Below are 16482 nucleotides of genomic sequence, written 5' to 3'. Positions count from 1 at the left end.
GGTGCTTTATAGTGCCTGACCTTCTCTTGGTTTGCTTGGAGTGCTTGGGCCTGAAACATCCACAGTACAGGTGGCTGTGATAGTGTACTAGATGCATGCTCACAAGAAGACTACTGTGATGTTGTCAGTGTTCTTCTCAGTTATCTGCAGGAATTTGACACAAATTGATGCCACAGGGTAAGTAATATTTTCTTCAGGGAACCTCTAGCTGGTAATATCAAGGGACAAGCAATGCATCTTTTTTTAAGGGCACACCATCAGACATGTGGTGTTCATTCTGCTCCAGGACAACAAAGGGCAGGCAGGGTCCATGAGGAAGAAGTGGCCATTTCAGAAACTTCCACTTCAGGAATAGCTCCCTAGGTCTTGACCTCCCACATGCCACTTTAATAACTGACTTTCTAACCCATTTGATGTGGTTGACCACTACAGAAATGTCTTTCCTTTTAAGGATTGCTTATTCTCCATTTAAGGATTGGTCGTATAAAGAACATTTCAAAATAACTTTCGGCTGTGGAACCCAATCGAGTGGTGACAGACTGACCAATGAAAGATCACAAAATATAACTGGTCTAACAGATAATTGGCATTGGGTAGCCAAGGCCCTGGCAACAAATACCCCAAAAATGAATAACCAATAATGCCAAGCACTGTCAGAGGAGCATGCTTGTGATTGGTTCTTGGAACACTAGAGGCCATTCGCACTTGTTTCAGAACAATTGACTTTGTGACATTGATCTAATTTGTGTGCAAGAATCATGGCTTCTGGAATGTCCTTTATCGGACGAATTTGAAATAACCTTTAATCCTGCTCTGAGCAATGCAAAAGGAAGACCTATGGCTGGGCTCTTAACATTATCCAGGAAAGATTCTGGTCTTATAATTATCAGATAGTGGAATCCATCATCTTATATTCAGGTCTCTGTGATCAGTACGTCAAGTCAAGACGCCATATATGTTATTAATCTCTACTGGAACCACACAGCCGCAGGAACCACAATCTTTATCGATGACATTTTAACGTTGATTGATGATATATATGCAGAGACGCGTTCACCGGGGATTATAATTTGTGGAGACTTAAATGACAACTGCATTAATCCAAATCAAGGAAAGAATAATTGGATAGCAACTAGGTGGTGCCTTGAAATGGATTTGAGAAATATGCAAATGCAAAATGGAAACCTTAGAGGCGACATACCGGCTCACTATACTTGGAGTTGATTGGATTCAAGATCGATCCTTGATAATATTTTTGTGACTGGTCGTATCCACGAGATAGCAGTCGATATGCAGATGATAGCAGGACAACACAGTGATCATAATATGATAAGGCTATCACTCAGCATAGCCAAAGATTTCAATACCAGGCGCTGGAACTGCAGTGTAAATGTCGAACCTAATAGAGTGAGACTACATCTTAACAACAAGGAAATAAATACAATTGCCAAGAAATACTATGAGGAACAAGGAGGGGTTGAATATGATCATTTATTGAATCAATATCTAGAAAGGAACCAAGGACTAAAAAATCGCAAATTTACTCCAAAACACAAATTTGATTTGGAAGTGTTCAAGCGAAAAAGACAAATGCATGGTGAAATTAGAAATTCTTACAGGGAACAAGGAGTTGAGTCGGCTGAAAGTAAGAGTAGCCAAACAAAAGTACAAGAACTGGCTAAAAGCTCCTGAAGCCTTAATGTTACAAAAGGACTCCGAATTTATGATGATAAAATTGGGACAGAAAAATTCTCGAGACTTTTGTAACATAATTAATACTGAGGGTGCACCTCAAACAGCCCTACAAATTAACTCTGTAACCCAAGCTGACTGGATAACGTTTCATAGTAATCTTTATAGCAAAAAAGGTGATTTCAGAGAACCAGACTTTCCAACCTTAACTCATTGGAATCTATAGTTTTAAAGAATTAACAGCAAATGTATGATACCAACATCATGGAGAAGTGTGGTCATTGTACCCATTTTTAAAAAATGGTAACGGGGCTAATTCTAAAGATTACAGGCCAATAGCACTCTTGGACAAGCTTGGGAAAGTCTATGCTACACTATTACAACAAAATCTTCTAAAATGGGCAACAACTTCTCAACACATAGATCCGTGACAATCGGGCTTTGTAAAAGGTGTTGGATGTTGCCTAAATCTATTAATCATAAACCTAATCAAGATGGAGACAGTAAGAACTGGTGGCAAAGTTTATCTTGCCTTCATGGATTTCTCACATGCTTTTGATTACATAGACGGAGAAATGCTGTGGTTCAAGTTGAAAAAACTGAAGTATGCTGCAAGCCTGTAGGCAGCTATAAGAGCTCTACATACTGGGACCAATGTTAGGATCCGTTTAGTTCAAACTGGCATTCTCTCTGCCGCCATTGACACCTTTTGCGTAGTTAAATAAGGATGCCCACTAACGTCCATTATATTCAACTTGTTTCTATCTGATATAGGCATTACGCTTGAGAAGGTTAGATCTTTTCCACCAAAAGTGCACGTAAGTCCTGTGAATTGGCTATTATATGCCGATGATCTCATCCTTCTTGATATGACTCCAATTGGACTACAGAGACAGATAGATCCTGTAGAGACATACGCAACAGAGAATGGTCTACACTTTAATGGGCACAAGTGTGAGATATTGGTCCTTCAGAATGTAAGAACTGCTAAAAGGAAGAATGGGAAAGGGTTCACATGGAGTCTTGAGAAGGAAATCCGGAATATAGTATCAAACACTATAAACTCCCATATTGATGATGGTCCTTGGGCGGAAACAGCGAAAACCAAATGCCGCCAACTTGCATGCCAAGCAACTATAGTCAACAAAAAATATGGGAAATTCTCCTCCAAACCTGTGATTAACTTCTATAATCAAAAAGTGGTTCCACCCCTGATATTTGGTGCACAGTGTGCCCTAGGGATGTACTCACGAATTGTGGATGACACTTGAAAACATTTTTTGGACGAAGGTCTTACAGATTCCAAAGGGCACACCAACAGTGTGCATAAGAAATTAATTGGGGCTCACATCTATTAATGCACATGTCTGTTGGAACACATTATCCCTTTTTCGAAAAAAAACAATGCAAGCTGTTGTCTCTCAATTCCAAATACTTCATAGCATTGGCCATGGCAATGAAAAAAGTAGATCGACTTTATGGTCTCGACAGTGCGAGGAGCTCCTCGAAGATTTGGGATTTGAGACTTCGACGTTACACTGTAATCCAGATATGATTAAAATGAAACTGTGGAAACGTGATTGGTACTGTACTGAAGATCAAAGATCCAAACAAAGACTGATGAAAGATGTGCCATGTGAGACAAGAGCTCCAAATGAATGCTCAAAATGTATGGAGATCTTTCCAGGACCATATCGTAGAGGACTGGCTTTGGAATTTCGACTAAATACCTTTAAAACTAAAGATAAACTAAGTACATGGGGAAAAAATCGTAACAAAGATCTAACTTGTAGATTCTGTAAGCAAAAGGCTGAAACATTACAATATCTCGTCTTGTTTTGCAAAGCCATCCGTGATCAGAGATCTATACACTTGGCTTCTATTCTTGGAAAGCATCCATCATTTAGTGGCGAAGACTGATGTGTGATGATGTTTACTGGGGAGGATAGAAAACTAATTTATGCCCTGACTTTTTTTTGGGAGATCTAAAGTTATTGGCAACTACAAATAGTGGATTTGAGTGAGTAAGGCTCACTATAGGTCGCCACTCACCAATACAAACAAAAAACCACAAACCATTCTAAATGCTGATGAATTTGACGTAAGGTGGGACTTGTTGAACGTGATTTAAGGTGGGACATGGAAATTTGGACTTGTTCCATCATGTTCTTGTTTTTCTCTTCCTTCTTCTTTTTAAAGGTTTGTATAAACCGTATTAAAAAAAAGAAATGTCTTTCCACCCATTCCGTCCTTGCCATCACCATATTCCCTTCACTTTGTGGGCCCATGGTCCTGTTGCTCTTCCTTTTAGCCTATGTTGGTGGTATCGCGGACAAAACCTGCCCCAACACCTGCTTTTCTAACAACCTCTGAGGAATGGTTTTGGAAATGAGGTGCTGCTTTTTTTTTTTTATTTGTTTATTGGTTTAATAACATGAGATAGACAAAGAGTAAAGAAAAACATAATTGGCGATTGGTCAAGCATATCAAGAAAACAACCCAAACCCCCCCCCCCCCCCAAGACCACGGTTAGTTCACTGTTCCTCTCTAGTCCGTGCCCGTTAAGCGCCACCTATAAGCCAAAAGTATTGCAAATTAATACAGATTGGAGGGATATGAGATTTGAGGAGGGACTCTCAAGTTTGTGTGTTTGGTGATTTCACCACTCAGTCACTCCAATTACCATGCCCAATCCAGCCCACTAAGGGTGCCTCTCATCAAAGAGCATCCTCTTGCCTTCTTTGTCGAGCTAGCTCTATCAATTAGTAACACCAAATGTTGCTATGTATAGGGCCTGTCAGTGTTATTTGTAGGCTATATTCTTAGAATCAATGGCCTAACTGCAATTTTAAAGGCATTCATTGTGTAATAAAAATGTCTCAACCAATTGTGCCTTTAGCCTCTTGATTTAGAATTATGTGCCTGTGAATCTATTCCTTTCACCAGAGCCCTTTTAAAGATGAGCACTGGCAAAGCCAACAGTTTTAGCTTGTGTACAGGTATTAGTAGTTCATCAGGTTCTGCCATAATGTGCCCAGATACTCAGCATTTTGTATGTTGTCATTTTATGGCCAGGTAGTGCAATTATGCTGTCAGTGCAAGGCATATTTCTATCCCGTGCCCACAAAAAAACCAAAACTGTTGACTTGGCCAATACTAATTTTTGTGAATATCAAATGCTAATGTATTCGCAACCAATGAGTCTACCTTTGAGCTCACTAAGAAAGTTGTGTTACAGCCTCTTTCTCGGTGAGGGGTTCTTGCCCCCAGGTTGCCTGGAGTAGTGCCTCAGGTCTTCTCCTCCTTTGTCAGGCACTCTACACGACGGCAATGGGGCCCAAGCAACTCCTCAACCCTTTGTTCCTCAGCCGAATCCCCGGTCCCTGGATGCTCCAGCATTCGCAATTCTGCGTGACCCCCCCCTTCCCACAGGAGCCCTTCTTCAATGTCAACTGCCACTTTGGGGCTTTTGTGTTATGAGACATGACCCTGATACTTTGGGCAATGATGTTAGACAATTCTGAAAAGGGCCAGTTTCAGCCAAGTCTTTCCATCTATGAACAAGTGATGGATGGCATTCCTGGACATGCCCCTTCCCAATATCCCACATTAGGAACATGGGTTTTGGTAAATATGTTATCTTTCAGTCTCTGGAGAACTCTGGCAGTCCCTTGGAGAGGGATGGGTTACAAAAGGGGCCTCATTCTGCTCCACTGATCAATACATTGACATTTTGTTTCATCCCATTCATCTGAAAGGGCCTGCTTGAACTCCAAACTTGAGCCCCACTTAGTGGTGGCCACATACACTAAATATTTTGACCAGCCCCCAACATCTAATTAGCTGAGCAGGGACTACCAAATGTTGGAAGCCATATGAACATAATACATCTGAACTCTGTTAAACCTGAACCAAGTGAATGCAGCTGCTCTTCTAGCTGTGTATCTTTGCAATCTGTAGGGTGAGTTGTCAGACTTTGAATGGGCACTCTTACTACTTTCTCTGGCTATCCCAATTTAGGGAACCACAAAAAGCTTAATTTGCTCCTTGCAGACGCAGGGGGGTTGGTCCTGCTGTTTTGGTGGTGGGGGTGGCAGGGGTTCTGAGATTAAGAGAGAAGAAGCTGACAATCCAGCAAATACTTATACTGCCACCACAAAAATCAGCAGGGAGCAATTTAGTCTTTTTCTCTTACTAATTTGCCTCTGCTTCCACCTCAACAACTTACTAACAGTGACTTGTGGGTTTGGTTCCACACCACCTTTGCGGTGGCATAATTGCTTTACTCATAGATGCCTTTAGGAGTGAATCATGTTTGATTTCAGAGGGAAATATTGGCTTTCACTTACTCCTTCATACCATCCGTTATTCTGGTCAGGCCACCCTTGCCTGTTAAAACAAACAGAGCTTAATCTCAATGAACATGATAGAACCAGTCCTTCCAAATCAAGTCAGGCTCCGGATACCATTTGAGGGGATTTGTGATAACCAAACCCAATGAAGATGGTCTTTGCACAGTTCAGTGTCCACTCAACCTCCACCTCCCCAAGCAAAAGTTCAAGATGGTTACACCGGCACAGATCTACTCTGCCTTTGATCAGGGAGGTCTGACTTGTGAAGTGAAACGTAGAGATGGTTTCGATCACATCCTAATCTGTGAGCAGCATCACGCTTCCTTTCTTCCTTGAGAACAAGCACTATTGGTTGTGCCAAACTGAAAGCCTGGTGATAGGGGTCCCCTTTATAGATCTGCTCACTTCTATGACCACCACTGACTCTCCTTAGCAGGATGGGGGAGTCTCTGGGGAATCTCCACTTTCATGATTTGTGGTCATCAAGTGACAGGCGGAATCACGTGAACATGTTGGGAGCTCAGAGTAACCTTCCTGGCCCTGAAAGCCATCTTGCCCAACGTTGCTGGTCTTATTGGATTGTTACTAATCAAGGCAACAAAAAGTGTTCTAGTATTGGAGATATGAGATAGGACCAAAGCTGCTTCACGGCGTGCCTTTGCCATGAACTCTCAACCATGAAGCGACTCTCCTTAGTCTCATTGCCCAATCTTGAGGTGTAGCTCCACCCAGAGATTGGGCATTGAGACTACTAAGGAGAGGTCTTCACCTTTCCAGAGGTCGGGATTGTCACCCTTTTACCTCATGGACAGGCAGAAGTCTGAGCTTCTGGGGAATGCGCTTAATGTTTCTTGATGGGGGATTTCAGTGTATTCCTTTCCTCCCTACCCCTTTCTTACATGGAACCATTTGTAAGTATCAAGAGACATTCCAGTGTTTGGAGATTCTAGTCGCACCATGGTGGGCAAGCAATGTTATGGTTCTTAAACCTTATGACTTTGGTGAAAGTTTGACATGATCTTCTGTTAGAGGGAGTGTCGTGCCAGTCACAACTCCCCTCATTCCCTGATCTGCTATGCCTGGCACCTGAGCAGTTACATATGAGGCACCCTGGCACTAAGTAGAACATGAAGATTGCCAAGGTGACGAGAGAAGGTTCCACTGTGCAAATGCAAGTGGAGCGAGTTTTGCCACTGGTATCTCCAAAGGCATGTCAACCCCTTATCCTGTGTACTGGACAATGGGCCTTGTTAGAAGTTAAGTGGTGTGGTAAGAAAGTAGCAGTAATTCTGTTACCCCTAAGTTTGGGCTTGAAGTGTCGGATTTACCTACTGTCGGAGGTAAATCCTCCACTTCAATGTCAAAATTTACCACAGGCAGAATTACCACCTGCAGTAAATATGCCAACTCCCTAAAGAATTCTTAAGCCCTCTACAAATGTAGACTTACACTGCCATAGCTGCAGTACTGCAGTGAATTTGTATAACCGAGTGGTGGTAATGGTAACAGTAGGGCGGCAATTCTGCGAAAATAGGTAGAACGTGGCCTACTTATTGATTCTTGCTGCACCATGCAGCCCTGTCGGCAAATAATGCATTAGGCTCAATTTTTCATTGGAAATTTTTGTGGAGAAAAGACTCTTAGGATGTCTATTATCTTTTCTCCTCCACACAAGGCTCTTCGACTCTGGGACTAGAATATGCTCTTAGTGGCATTCACTTCCAAGCCTTTTTTAACCTACGTCCAACCTTAGACATCCATTTGATATTCTCTTAAATTGCCTTTTAGATGTCTGTTACTTAAGCAAGACCAACGGGGGAGCTGCAGTCTGTCAGCTAGTGTGACTTGCAGTTATCTTATTGGGACAATGTGGTCTTTGGGATGCCTCCCTCATTCTTTCTCAAAGTTTTTACTAAGTTTAATCTTAAGTAGGAGATTTCTCCACTTTTTTTATCTGAACCCTTCTCTGAAGGAGTAGAAACGTCACTGCATTGATGTTCAGAAAGCCTGCACGTTTTATCTGAGCCCTACAAAACTTTGATCTTCGGTCAGGCTTTTTGTCACTTAAGAGTGACATGCCAGAGCAAATCCACCTGTGGGTTATCGCCTGCATTCTGTAGTGGTATTCACTATTGATACTAAAGCAGTCAGGAGGGCCTTCCAAAAAGTCCTGTTCCATTGGATGTTGGTGCCAATGTGGCAAAGTGTGTACCACCTTTTTACTAAGTTAGGCACAAGCCCAACACCTCCCCTGTGCCCCGCCACCACACCCTCCCCTCCCTCACACCCACCACACACCTTCAGGGAGGTAGTGCTTGGGACTCTTCCAAAAGTAAGCAGCAAAGGGGATTGCACTTCAACGAAATATAGTCACTGTAGTGATTACTGTACTCCTCGCCCATAGTCCTTTTCTCCAAACACCAACTCACCTTACCCTCCGAACCCTGGCCAAAATGCACATGGAACAGCACTGACATGAAAAGAGGAGTGGGTGGGATGAGGCTGTGCATGTCATGGCTTTGCCCCTTAAAATAAACAAAGGACAACATTTGTGTGCTAGATCATCAAGTGCTTTAGTCCCATCCCCTTGGGAAGAGATGTCCCAAAAGAATGACAGAAAAGGGACAATGGACTAGGAGTACCGTAGTGACTAAGATCAGTAAAATGTTCTTCCACTTTGATCGTGTTCCTTAACCTAGTGTGCGTGTAAGTTATTGAATATATCGAGCTAACAAATGTGTGAGTGAAAATATGTAATCCTCCTTCATTTCCCACCTTTTTGTCCCCTGGCAGCTTAATAAGCCCCAGCTGCAGATGATCAAGGAGCGATTCCAGTCCTTCCTCCGTGGAGATACTCACATTGTGGCGGATGAAGCGTTTTGCAATGCTGTCCGGAGTTACTATGAGGCAAGTTGAACATGATCTCTATTCATTGTTCAAGGTTGAGGTAAAGCTTTTGTTTTTTAGTTTCATTGGGCTGTTTACTTCCGGGGTAGCAAAAAAGCAATTGCAAATGTACCATGGCACACAATGTCTGCTCTCCTCGCCAATCTTAAGCTTTTAACCTATTTTGCTGGGAACATAACAGCTCCTTAAAACGTGTTAAATGCTCCATGAACATATGCTTTAACTTTCAAGGTTATTACAGGGGGCAGCATACGTTAGTATCTTGGAGGGGGTGGGTAAGAGGTTGACGTGCCCCTAGAGTTTTCAATCTTACCAGTGGGCACAGAGGAGGTGGTTCCATTTTGTCGACCATCCGATTTTCAGAAGTGTTGGCCCATGTGCATGGAAAGTTGTTTTTAACGATGTTTGCCTTTGCAGAGTATGGAACATGTAGGCTGTTCTCCGAAAAGTAAAGTTAAAATAGGATCAAATCTTATGTGGTGTCATTTGCACTTACGGTCATTCACAAATAACTCGTGTTTTATATTCGCAACGTTTTCTTTGTTTTCTGGGCGTAAATTGTGTTTGGTGCCAAAAAGCACAGGCGCATGTTTGCAAACCAATAAAGAAAGGTTATTTTGCCCCCAGTTACGGAAATGGGTCACGCTGAGAACGTAAAACGCAAGGTGAAATGCCGTGTGAGAAAATTTATTCATCGGTGCACTTTTAAATGTTTCTGTCGGAGGGTGTGTTCCTCCGTCGGAAATATTATGGAATAAAGGGCGTGTCTTTCAATTAGCTTAATGTTTATCATCTGTCGGACTTTGCAGCAGGGGGCAACTAGCTACTAGGGGAGACATGAAGACAATATCTTGAGACTAAACTAACTTTCCACTAGCTCGATATGGGATATGGGACTCTGGGTTGCTGAACAAGGTGATATAGAGACAGCAGAGCAACACTTTTCACTTCAGACATTTTAACTCATTAGACATAACTCAGCCTGTCGTTTTGTGTTCAGTATACCTGGTTCTAAAATATATGGATTATAGTATTTTAAGGATATTAGATATCACGGAGGAGTTGTGTGATCCAAATAGAGGCAGAGTTCCTTTATAAGGTCCAAACATTTTTACATACGGTAGGGCATATTTTATTTTGTTGATTTAGTGTGTATTTGCAAGGTCCTAATGCATCAAGTAAATTGTGTTTCAAAGCGCCCACAGGGCAACAGGGAGGGGACATGGGAAAGAAAAACTATAACTATGAAAGATGGAGGCGGACATACTAGGCCTTGTGAGCATTCAGAACATGCAAGTGCTGAGAGAGAGAAGGGATGAGGAAGGGGGTGGGGTAAGTGCTTGGTGTACGAAAGGGGGTAGTGCTAGGGAGTAAGCAGCTATGTGACTTGGTGACAATGGTCAGCTGCCAATAAATAAGTGCAGGCCTGTGGTGGCATAGGCCAGTGGGTGCCAAGGAAAGTGCTGGGAGTGGGTAGAAGCCAATTGGATGTGGGAAGCCAAGACCCAGGACAACACATAAGGGTCCTGGTCACCAATTGCAGTAACTCTGGGGTTTAGCAGAGGAGGCAGGAAGGGAAGGAGGATGTGAAAAGGAAGGTCTTGAGGAGCTTCTGGAATTTGAGGAAATTTGAAAGGAAGGGGAAGGCTGTTCCATAGGAGGTAGCCTGTCGAGGAAAGTGATCGGCCACCAACTCGATTTTTAGCGAAGCGCTTGATGCACAGAGTTGGTGCCAGAGGAATGTAAAGATCTGGAGGGAAAGTATTTGGTGAGAGCTAGTTGTAGATGGCGTGGTCCGCAGCCCCAGACAGACTTGTGGATGCATTTGATTCTTGCAACTGGGAGCCACTGGAGAGATTTTAGGGCTGGAGAGATGCGGCCCCTGGGCTTAAGGTCCGGTATAAGTCTTGCAGCCCTATTCTGGATTAGCTAGAGGGGTCATAGAGAAGAAGAGGGTAGATTAAGATATGATATGATAGTTTATTTATATAGCGCCTATACACAATGTGTTTCAAAGCGCTTCAAGTCAAGGAAGGGAACAATGAAAAATACAACAACATTCTTACAGGCCATGAACAGTAAGGATGTGAAATTAACTATCGTACTCGGCCTGACGACATTTCAGATAGTGCAAGTGCTAAGACAAAGATAAGGAAGGGCGGGGGAGAGTGGGGAAGGAAATGGAAACAGACAGGCGACTACCGTACTAGGCCTGACGACATTTCTGGTAGAGCCGGAGGAAAACAAAAGGTGAGGGAGAGGGGTGCAGAAAGGGAGGGGAGGAAAAAAACAAGTGACTATCGTACTAGGCCTGACAACACTTCAGATAGTGCTGGAGGGAGGGGTGGCAATAGTAAGGGGATAGGGGAGCGACAGACGAGGTTGCTATCATAGTAGGTCCAGGGACAATTCTGATAGCGTAAGTGCATAGAAGAAAGTAAGGGGAGGAGGAGAGGGGAGGGGAGGAGAGAACAGAGAGTATGCAATCAAAAAGAGTGGAGAAGCAAAAGAGGAGAGCGAATACAATTGCAGAAGTCAGTAGTAACACATAATGTTGCAAGCCAGGATACAAGATGAAGGAAAAGGCTATTTCAGTAGTCTATCCTAGAGGGAACCAGAGCTCTAGAGACATTGAGCTTCTGGGGGAAAGTGAGGAAAGGAAGGATTCCTTTGAGGAGGTGGAGTTGAAAGTGGGCTTTCTTGGCAAGGTTCTGAATGTGAGGGAGGAAGAAAAGAGCAGAGTCGAAGATGACTCCAAGGTTTCTGGCTTCAAATGAAGGAGAAAGGGGAGCAGGAGTCACAATATGAATGATCTCAGTCTTGCTGGCATTGAGGCTGAGATTGTTGGAAGTACACCAGGACTGGATGGCAGATGGGCAGTCAGGAATGATGGAGGAAGTAAGGAGAGAATCAGAGTGACGTTTGAAGAAGATGTGTCATCTGCATAACACTGGAAGTTGGGGGAGAAGGTGGAAATGTGCTGTGCAAGCGGAGCAGGATAGGTGTTGAAGAGCCAGGGAGAAAAGTCTGGAGACAAGGGGGATGCCACAGATGGAGATGGAGGCAGAGGAGGAGAAAGAACACAGAATAACCGGGGACCTTATTACTTCTAGAACATGGCTGCCCACTGTCATTTTCTTTAATACCTGGCCTCTTGCTTAATCAAGTGTAAAATCTTCTATTTGCTGATCCATACAATCAACATGGACTCTATTTGGGTTTAAAAAGCTAATAGGCAGCTTTGAATGTGTTTGTGAGGAATTTGACCATCCGCAGGGTGGGAGTGCGCTCACCTGGGTTTTTACATTGTTTTAATGAAATTAAATGGACTGACGGTAGGCCAACCTTCAGAAAATGTGTGTGGCAAATCCACACATTTTTTCCTATGCTCAAACCATGACAAAAGCATTAGACCAGTGTACTCTGGCTAGATAATGCCTACCGGCAGTTTCTGCCCGGTCATATTAGTTGGAATGTCACTGAGCAGTGCACAATGTCATCTCCAGGTCAGGGGAGGAGCAACCCCCCCTCACCCGTTTGCCATGGTCTGCCTGAATAACTGGCTAAGGCTCCATGGATCTGCCCTGCTCTTTTGTTGGTCTCTACAGCTGCTGGCAGCAATTATCATACCAACAGGGGGTACTACAACCAGGCCCACCTCTCGGACCTAGACAAAAAAGTTCACTGCCATCTATACTGTTTACAGTAAGCCACTGGGCTAGGTGGAGGGCTCATTCATAAAGTACAAGAATGTGGTTTGCAGGAGCCAGAGAGTCTGGTCTCGCTGCAGCTTCAATGGAGACCTGCTGCTTTAACAGGGGCCACACAGGGAGGACCATTAACCAGAGACACTCTTTGAACACACCAGACAGTAAGATGGGTGGGACTTAGTAGCACAAGGGAGTGAGCCCAGCAGTCTTTTCGTTGAGAGAAGGGTTCTGCCATATTAGTTCTGGGGCACACCTTGTTCCTTTTTTCACCCCTTTACCTTTCCTTTTGCAAAGCACTCTGGTAATGACCTCACACATATAGACGATTGTTGTTAGAGACACCAGGATTGGTTCATTAAGTCAGGCTTTGCCGACACCAATCACTGTGGCCCACTTGGATTTACAAGATGGCTGAGCCCTGCTTTTGGCAGATCTGAAGACTTCACCAGCATTAAAGAAGAAGTCCACCTTGGACCCTGGCTGAAGGTACTGTCTGCCTAACATCTTCCGCAAGTGAAGGAAGGCCAGGATATCTAAAGAGGAAAGCACGACCCATCCCCTAAACATCTCCCAGGGAGCAGAGGGAGATACAGAAATCCGAGTAGCCTCCAGCCACTCCTGAACTGGTACCTAGCCAGCACACAGAGTGCCCTGCTACGCTCTGTAGCAAGCTTCCTGTATGGGAAGTGCCAGAAGGTCGCTGAACCTACAACCAAGGACATGGCAGCTGCCTGCAACACACTCCACAGCTGTGGGCGATCCACCTTAAAGGACAACACAAGCCCATTGAAGAAGCTGGGAGACGTGCCTCAATGAGCATCTACCAACATCCACCTTAAAGGACATTATTGATCCAGTCAAGTTGCTCGATCCGCCACTGATGGCAATGCTGGCCAGTGTCCAGCCGCCATCGCTTAAAAACATCTGAGATGTCTCAACCAGTGCTCAGAACTGGCGATCAGCACTGAGACAATGATTCCTGACCCGGACCCTGCTGAGCACCAAGAACACCTACAGCACAAGGTACATTGTGGTGCTGCCCCCCTAGTCCTTCCCAGAAGTCCCCTAGAGACATATTAAGACCCATTTATCCCTTTGTGCTTAAGCCAAGAAACCTTAAACTGTTGTAGTTATTAACCATACCGACTACCCTCCTGTCCGTATCCAGAGTGAATCCCTTTTCCTTCTTTGATACTGTCTGTACTCTGCATTAATTTACATGGTGGGTTGTATTTCATAGTGTTGCTAGATTGTCTGTTGTGATATTAATAAAGTAGATCTTTTTAATGCACCCTTGACTGGATACTCTTATCATTGAGCAATAATTGTATTTTTTCTGTGTTGCAACTAACCAGCGATCCACAATCTTTTGGAGATGAGCCTGCCTTTAAGTCCATATTACCAAAATGAGCAAGGTTTATAATTTGCTGATTATTCCAATCTGTTCGGATCCCTTCAGGTGTATTAGAGGTGTGGGGCTGATTGATGGTTTAGAAACGGATATTCACCGCTGGACCACTCTTATCCCGGAAGGTGATTCATCAGTGTTGCAGACAAATTGTTTGAACATTTTAATAAAATGCATTGAACAAACGTTTTCATTTTGTACTTTAAGATGAGTAATAACATTCAGCTTCTTCCTCACATGTTAAACTTAATCAGTGCAAAAATACGACATTTTACTATAAACCGTTCCTTGGCAATGAATCGCTGTGAAGTGCTACGGAAAAATATTTAGCAAGCAAGGAATTTGAAAAGCTTGTAACTGCTTTAATTAACTGCAGTAGCAGCTGCAATTCTGATCTTGGCCTACTCAAGCAGCAGGCCTTGAAACTTCGCAACTGGAGCGTAAATAACAGTAGTCGAAGTGTACCAAAAGAAGTAGTAGAACTATGCTCCCTGCTGGCCGGTCTTCGCTCCCCACAAACCCCATCGCCACGCACCCTCACACGCGCTATACAAACCCCTAAACAAATACGCCTGCTATTTAAGGGAGCCTTCAGTGCAGTACACTGAAGTGCACGTTTCAACTTCTTCCTTCACTTTTATTTTAAAAACAAAACCATTATGGGAACAGTAAAACTTTAAAAAGGTAGAGGAGCACCGCTTCCATCTGCTCCGTCCTACTTCGACCGCTGATTATGGAGCAGTTGTGATGTCATTTTCCTATTACAGGTCAGCTGTGATTTCACAACTAGCCCTTCACAACTAGCCTGTAATGAGAACATTTCCAGGCTTTTATACGGATATTGCAAGCTACCATGACCTGAGAGCTAGGCTAATAAAGTGCTAATTTGATTTAGTTTACCCTATTCTATTTTTACACACGCATATCTACATTGCTTTTGTGGATCATGTTAAGTTTGCAAATGGCACAGTGTGTTTCTTATTGCCACACATGAGATTGTTCATGCCCTTGGCTTGAGAGGTAACTTGTGTCACTTTGTGTTTACTGCAGGTGGAGACTTGCATTCTGGTGACAGAATTCAGCCCACTAGAACAAAACCTCAAGGGAGGGTCAATACTTCACTTTTCTCACCTGAGGTTATTGATTGAGATCTTAAAACGAAATATCGCAAGTTGAAGGGTTTTAGTGGTGTTAACCTACAACCTCTGTTTTTGGATTATTTTCTTTAAAGATAAACCGCCTCTAGGGGAAAGGTTCCTACCTAAAAAAATAAAATGGTGACAATTAAACCACCACCCCCTTTCTCCCTCATATGCAAACCCCCTGGTAGGCAGTATGAATTTGACTTCATTGTTAACCTCACTAGCAGGACTGTAAGCATGGCTTAGGGCATTTCTCTATTTTTTGTGTAGGAACGTGCTGATGGCATTTTAGACACACACTCCTTCCTACAGGCATTACTTCAGTTGCCTTGATGAGTGGAAGGAACTGGGGAATTTCAAAGATATACAGCAGAGTTACACTGAACGACGAAATCTCAACCTGCAAAAGCTGCCGTGGTGGGTTTTTCAAGCTAGAGCCCAATATTATCTTGGATCAGCAGCAATGTCTGCAGGATTGGACCTAAGTGCCGGAGAGATTGTCAAATTCTGACCATAAACATGTTATAATCAGGCAGTGGTGTGTTCAATAGGCGCTTTGTAGTAAGACACACGGAGACGGGCAGCCTAGGCCTGGTCTTCTTTATTCTCTTACTGTAACTAAACTGTTAGGTGGTAAATCTGCCTACACATGCAAGTGTCGACACTCGCCATAAACAGAGGAGACGGTCCTTCCCATGCATTAACTAAACCTAGACATGCAACACTACATCTCCCCCTTAACAAAGAACGTCCTTCTTTACCCCATTTCTTCAATCCAGCCTGTGGGTCTTCGGACTGTTCGTTTGTATGGGCTACGGGTCACTGGGGTGTGATTGTCCTCCTCACTGTCACTATTGTCTGTGTCAACATCACAATATGTTAAAAAAAAAGACGGAAACCTGGCTGGCTATTCCCTGACAGTTCCAGGTATTATATACTGTATAGAAAGACATTTGGTCAGGGCTTGTCTGGACAAAACAACATATAGAAGAATGAATCGGATGATTTTTTTAATCACATTTATTGTGTCTTTTTTTGCAATATGTAAATTATACAAGACATAGCGAGTCAAAGACCATCCCCATAGAACATAGACTTGTTTACAAATCTTACAGTAAAAACATCTAGTGATTTATACAGACGAGCCTTGTGTTGCCAAGGTCTATACAATAACACAATATACAAAACAAATTATGTCTTTGCCACTTTTGGCACACTAAAACAAAAAACAAGTTGGCACAAAGGTGTTTTGCCTTATTGTATTCTATCCG

At 43.3% G+C, this 16482-nt stretch overlaps 1 protein-coding gene across 2 annotated transcripts in view; it reads left to right on the top strand.

Annotated features, from left to right (window-relative positions):
- CADPS2 (calcium dependent secretion activator 2) overlaps nt 1-16482 on the top strand; it is a 2822196-nt gene that overhangs the window by 273674 nt on the left and 2532040 nt on the right. For both annotated transcript variants that reach the window (XM_069629098.1, XM_069629097.1), the window contains exon 2: nt 8838-8951. In XM_069629098.1, the coding sequence (XP_069485199.1) occupies nt 8838-8951 (114 nt within the window). The remainder of the gene's footprint in view (nt 1-8837; nt 8952-16482) is intronic.

Source organism: Ambystoma mexicanum, chromosome 12 (genome assembly GCF_040938575.1).
Source record: "Ambystoma mexicanum isolate Mex_15411 chromosome 12, UKY_AmexF1_1, whole genome shotgun sequence".
Taxonomy (NCBI): Eukaryota; Metazoa; Chordata; class Amphibia; order Caudata; family Ambystomatidae; genus Ambystoma; species Ambystoma mexicanum.
This window is presented reverse-complemented; position numbering and strand designations above follow the sequence as displayed.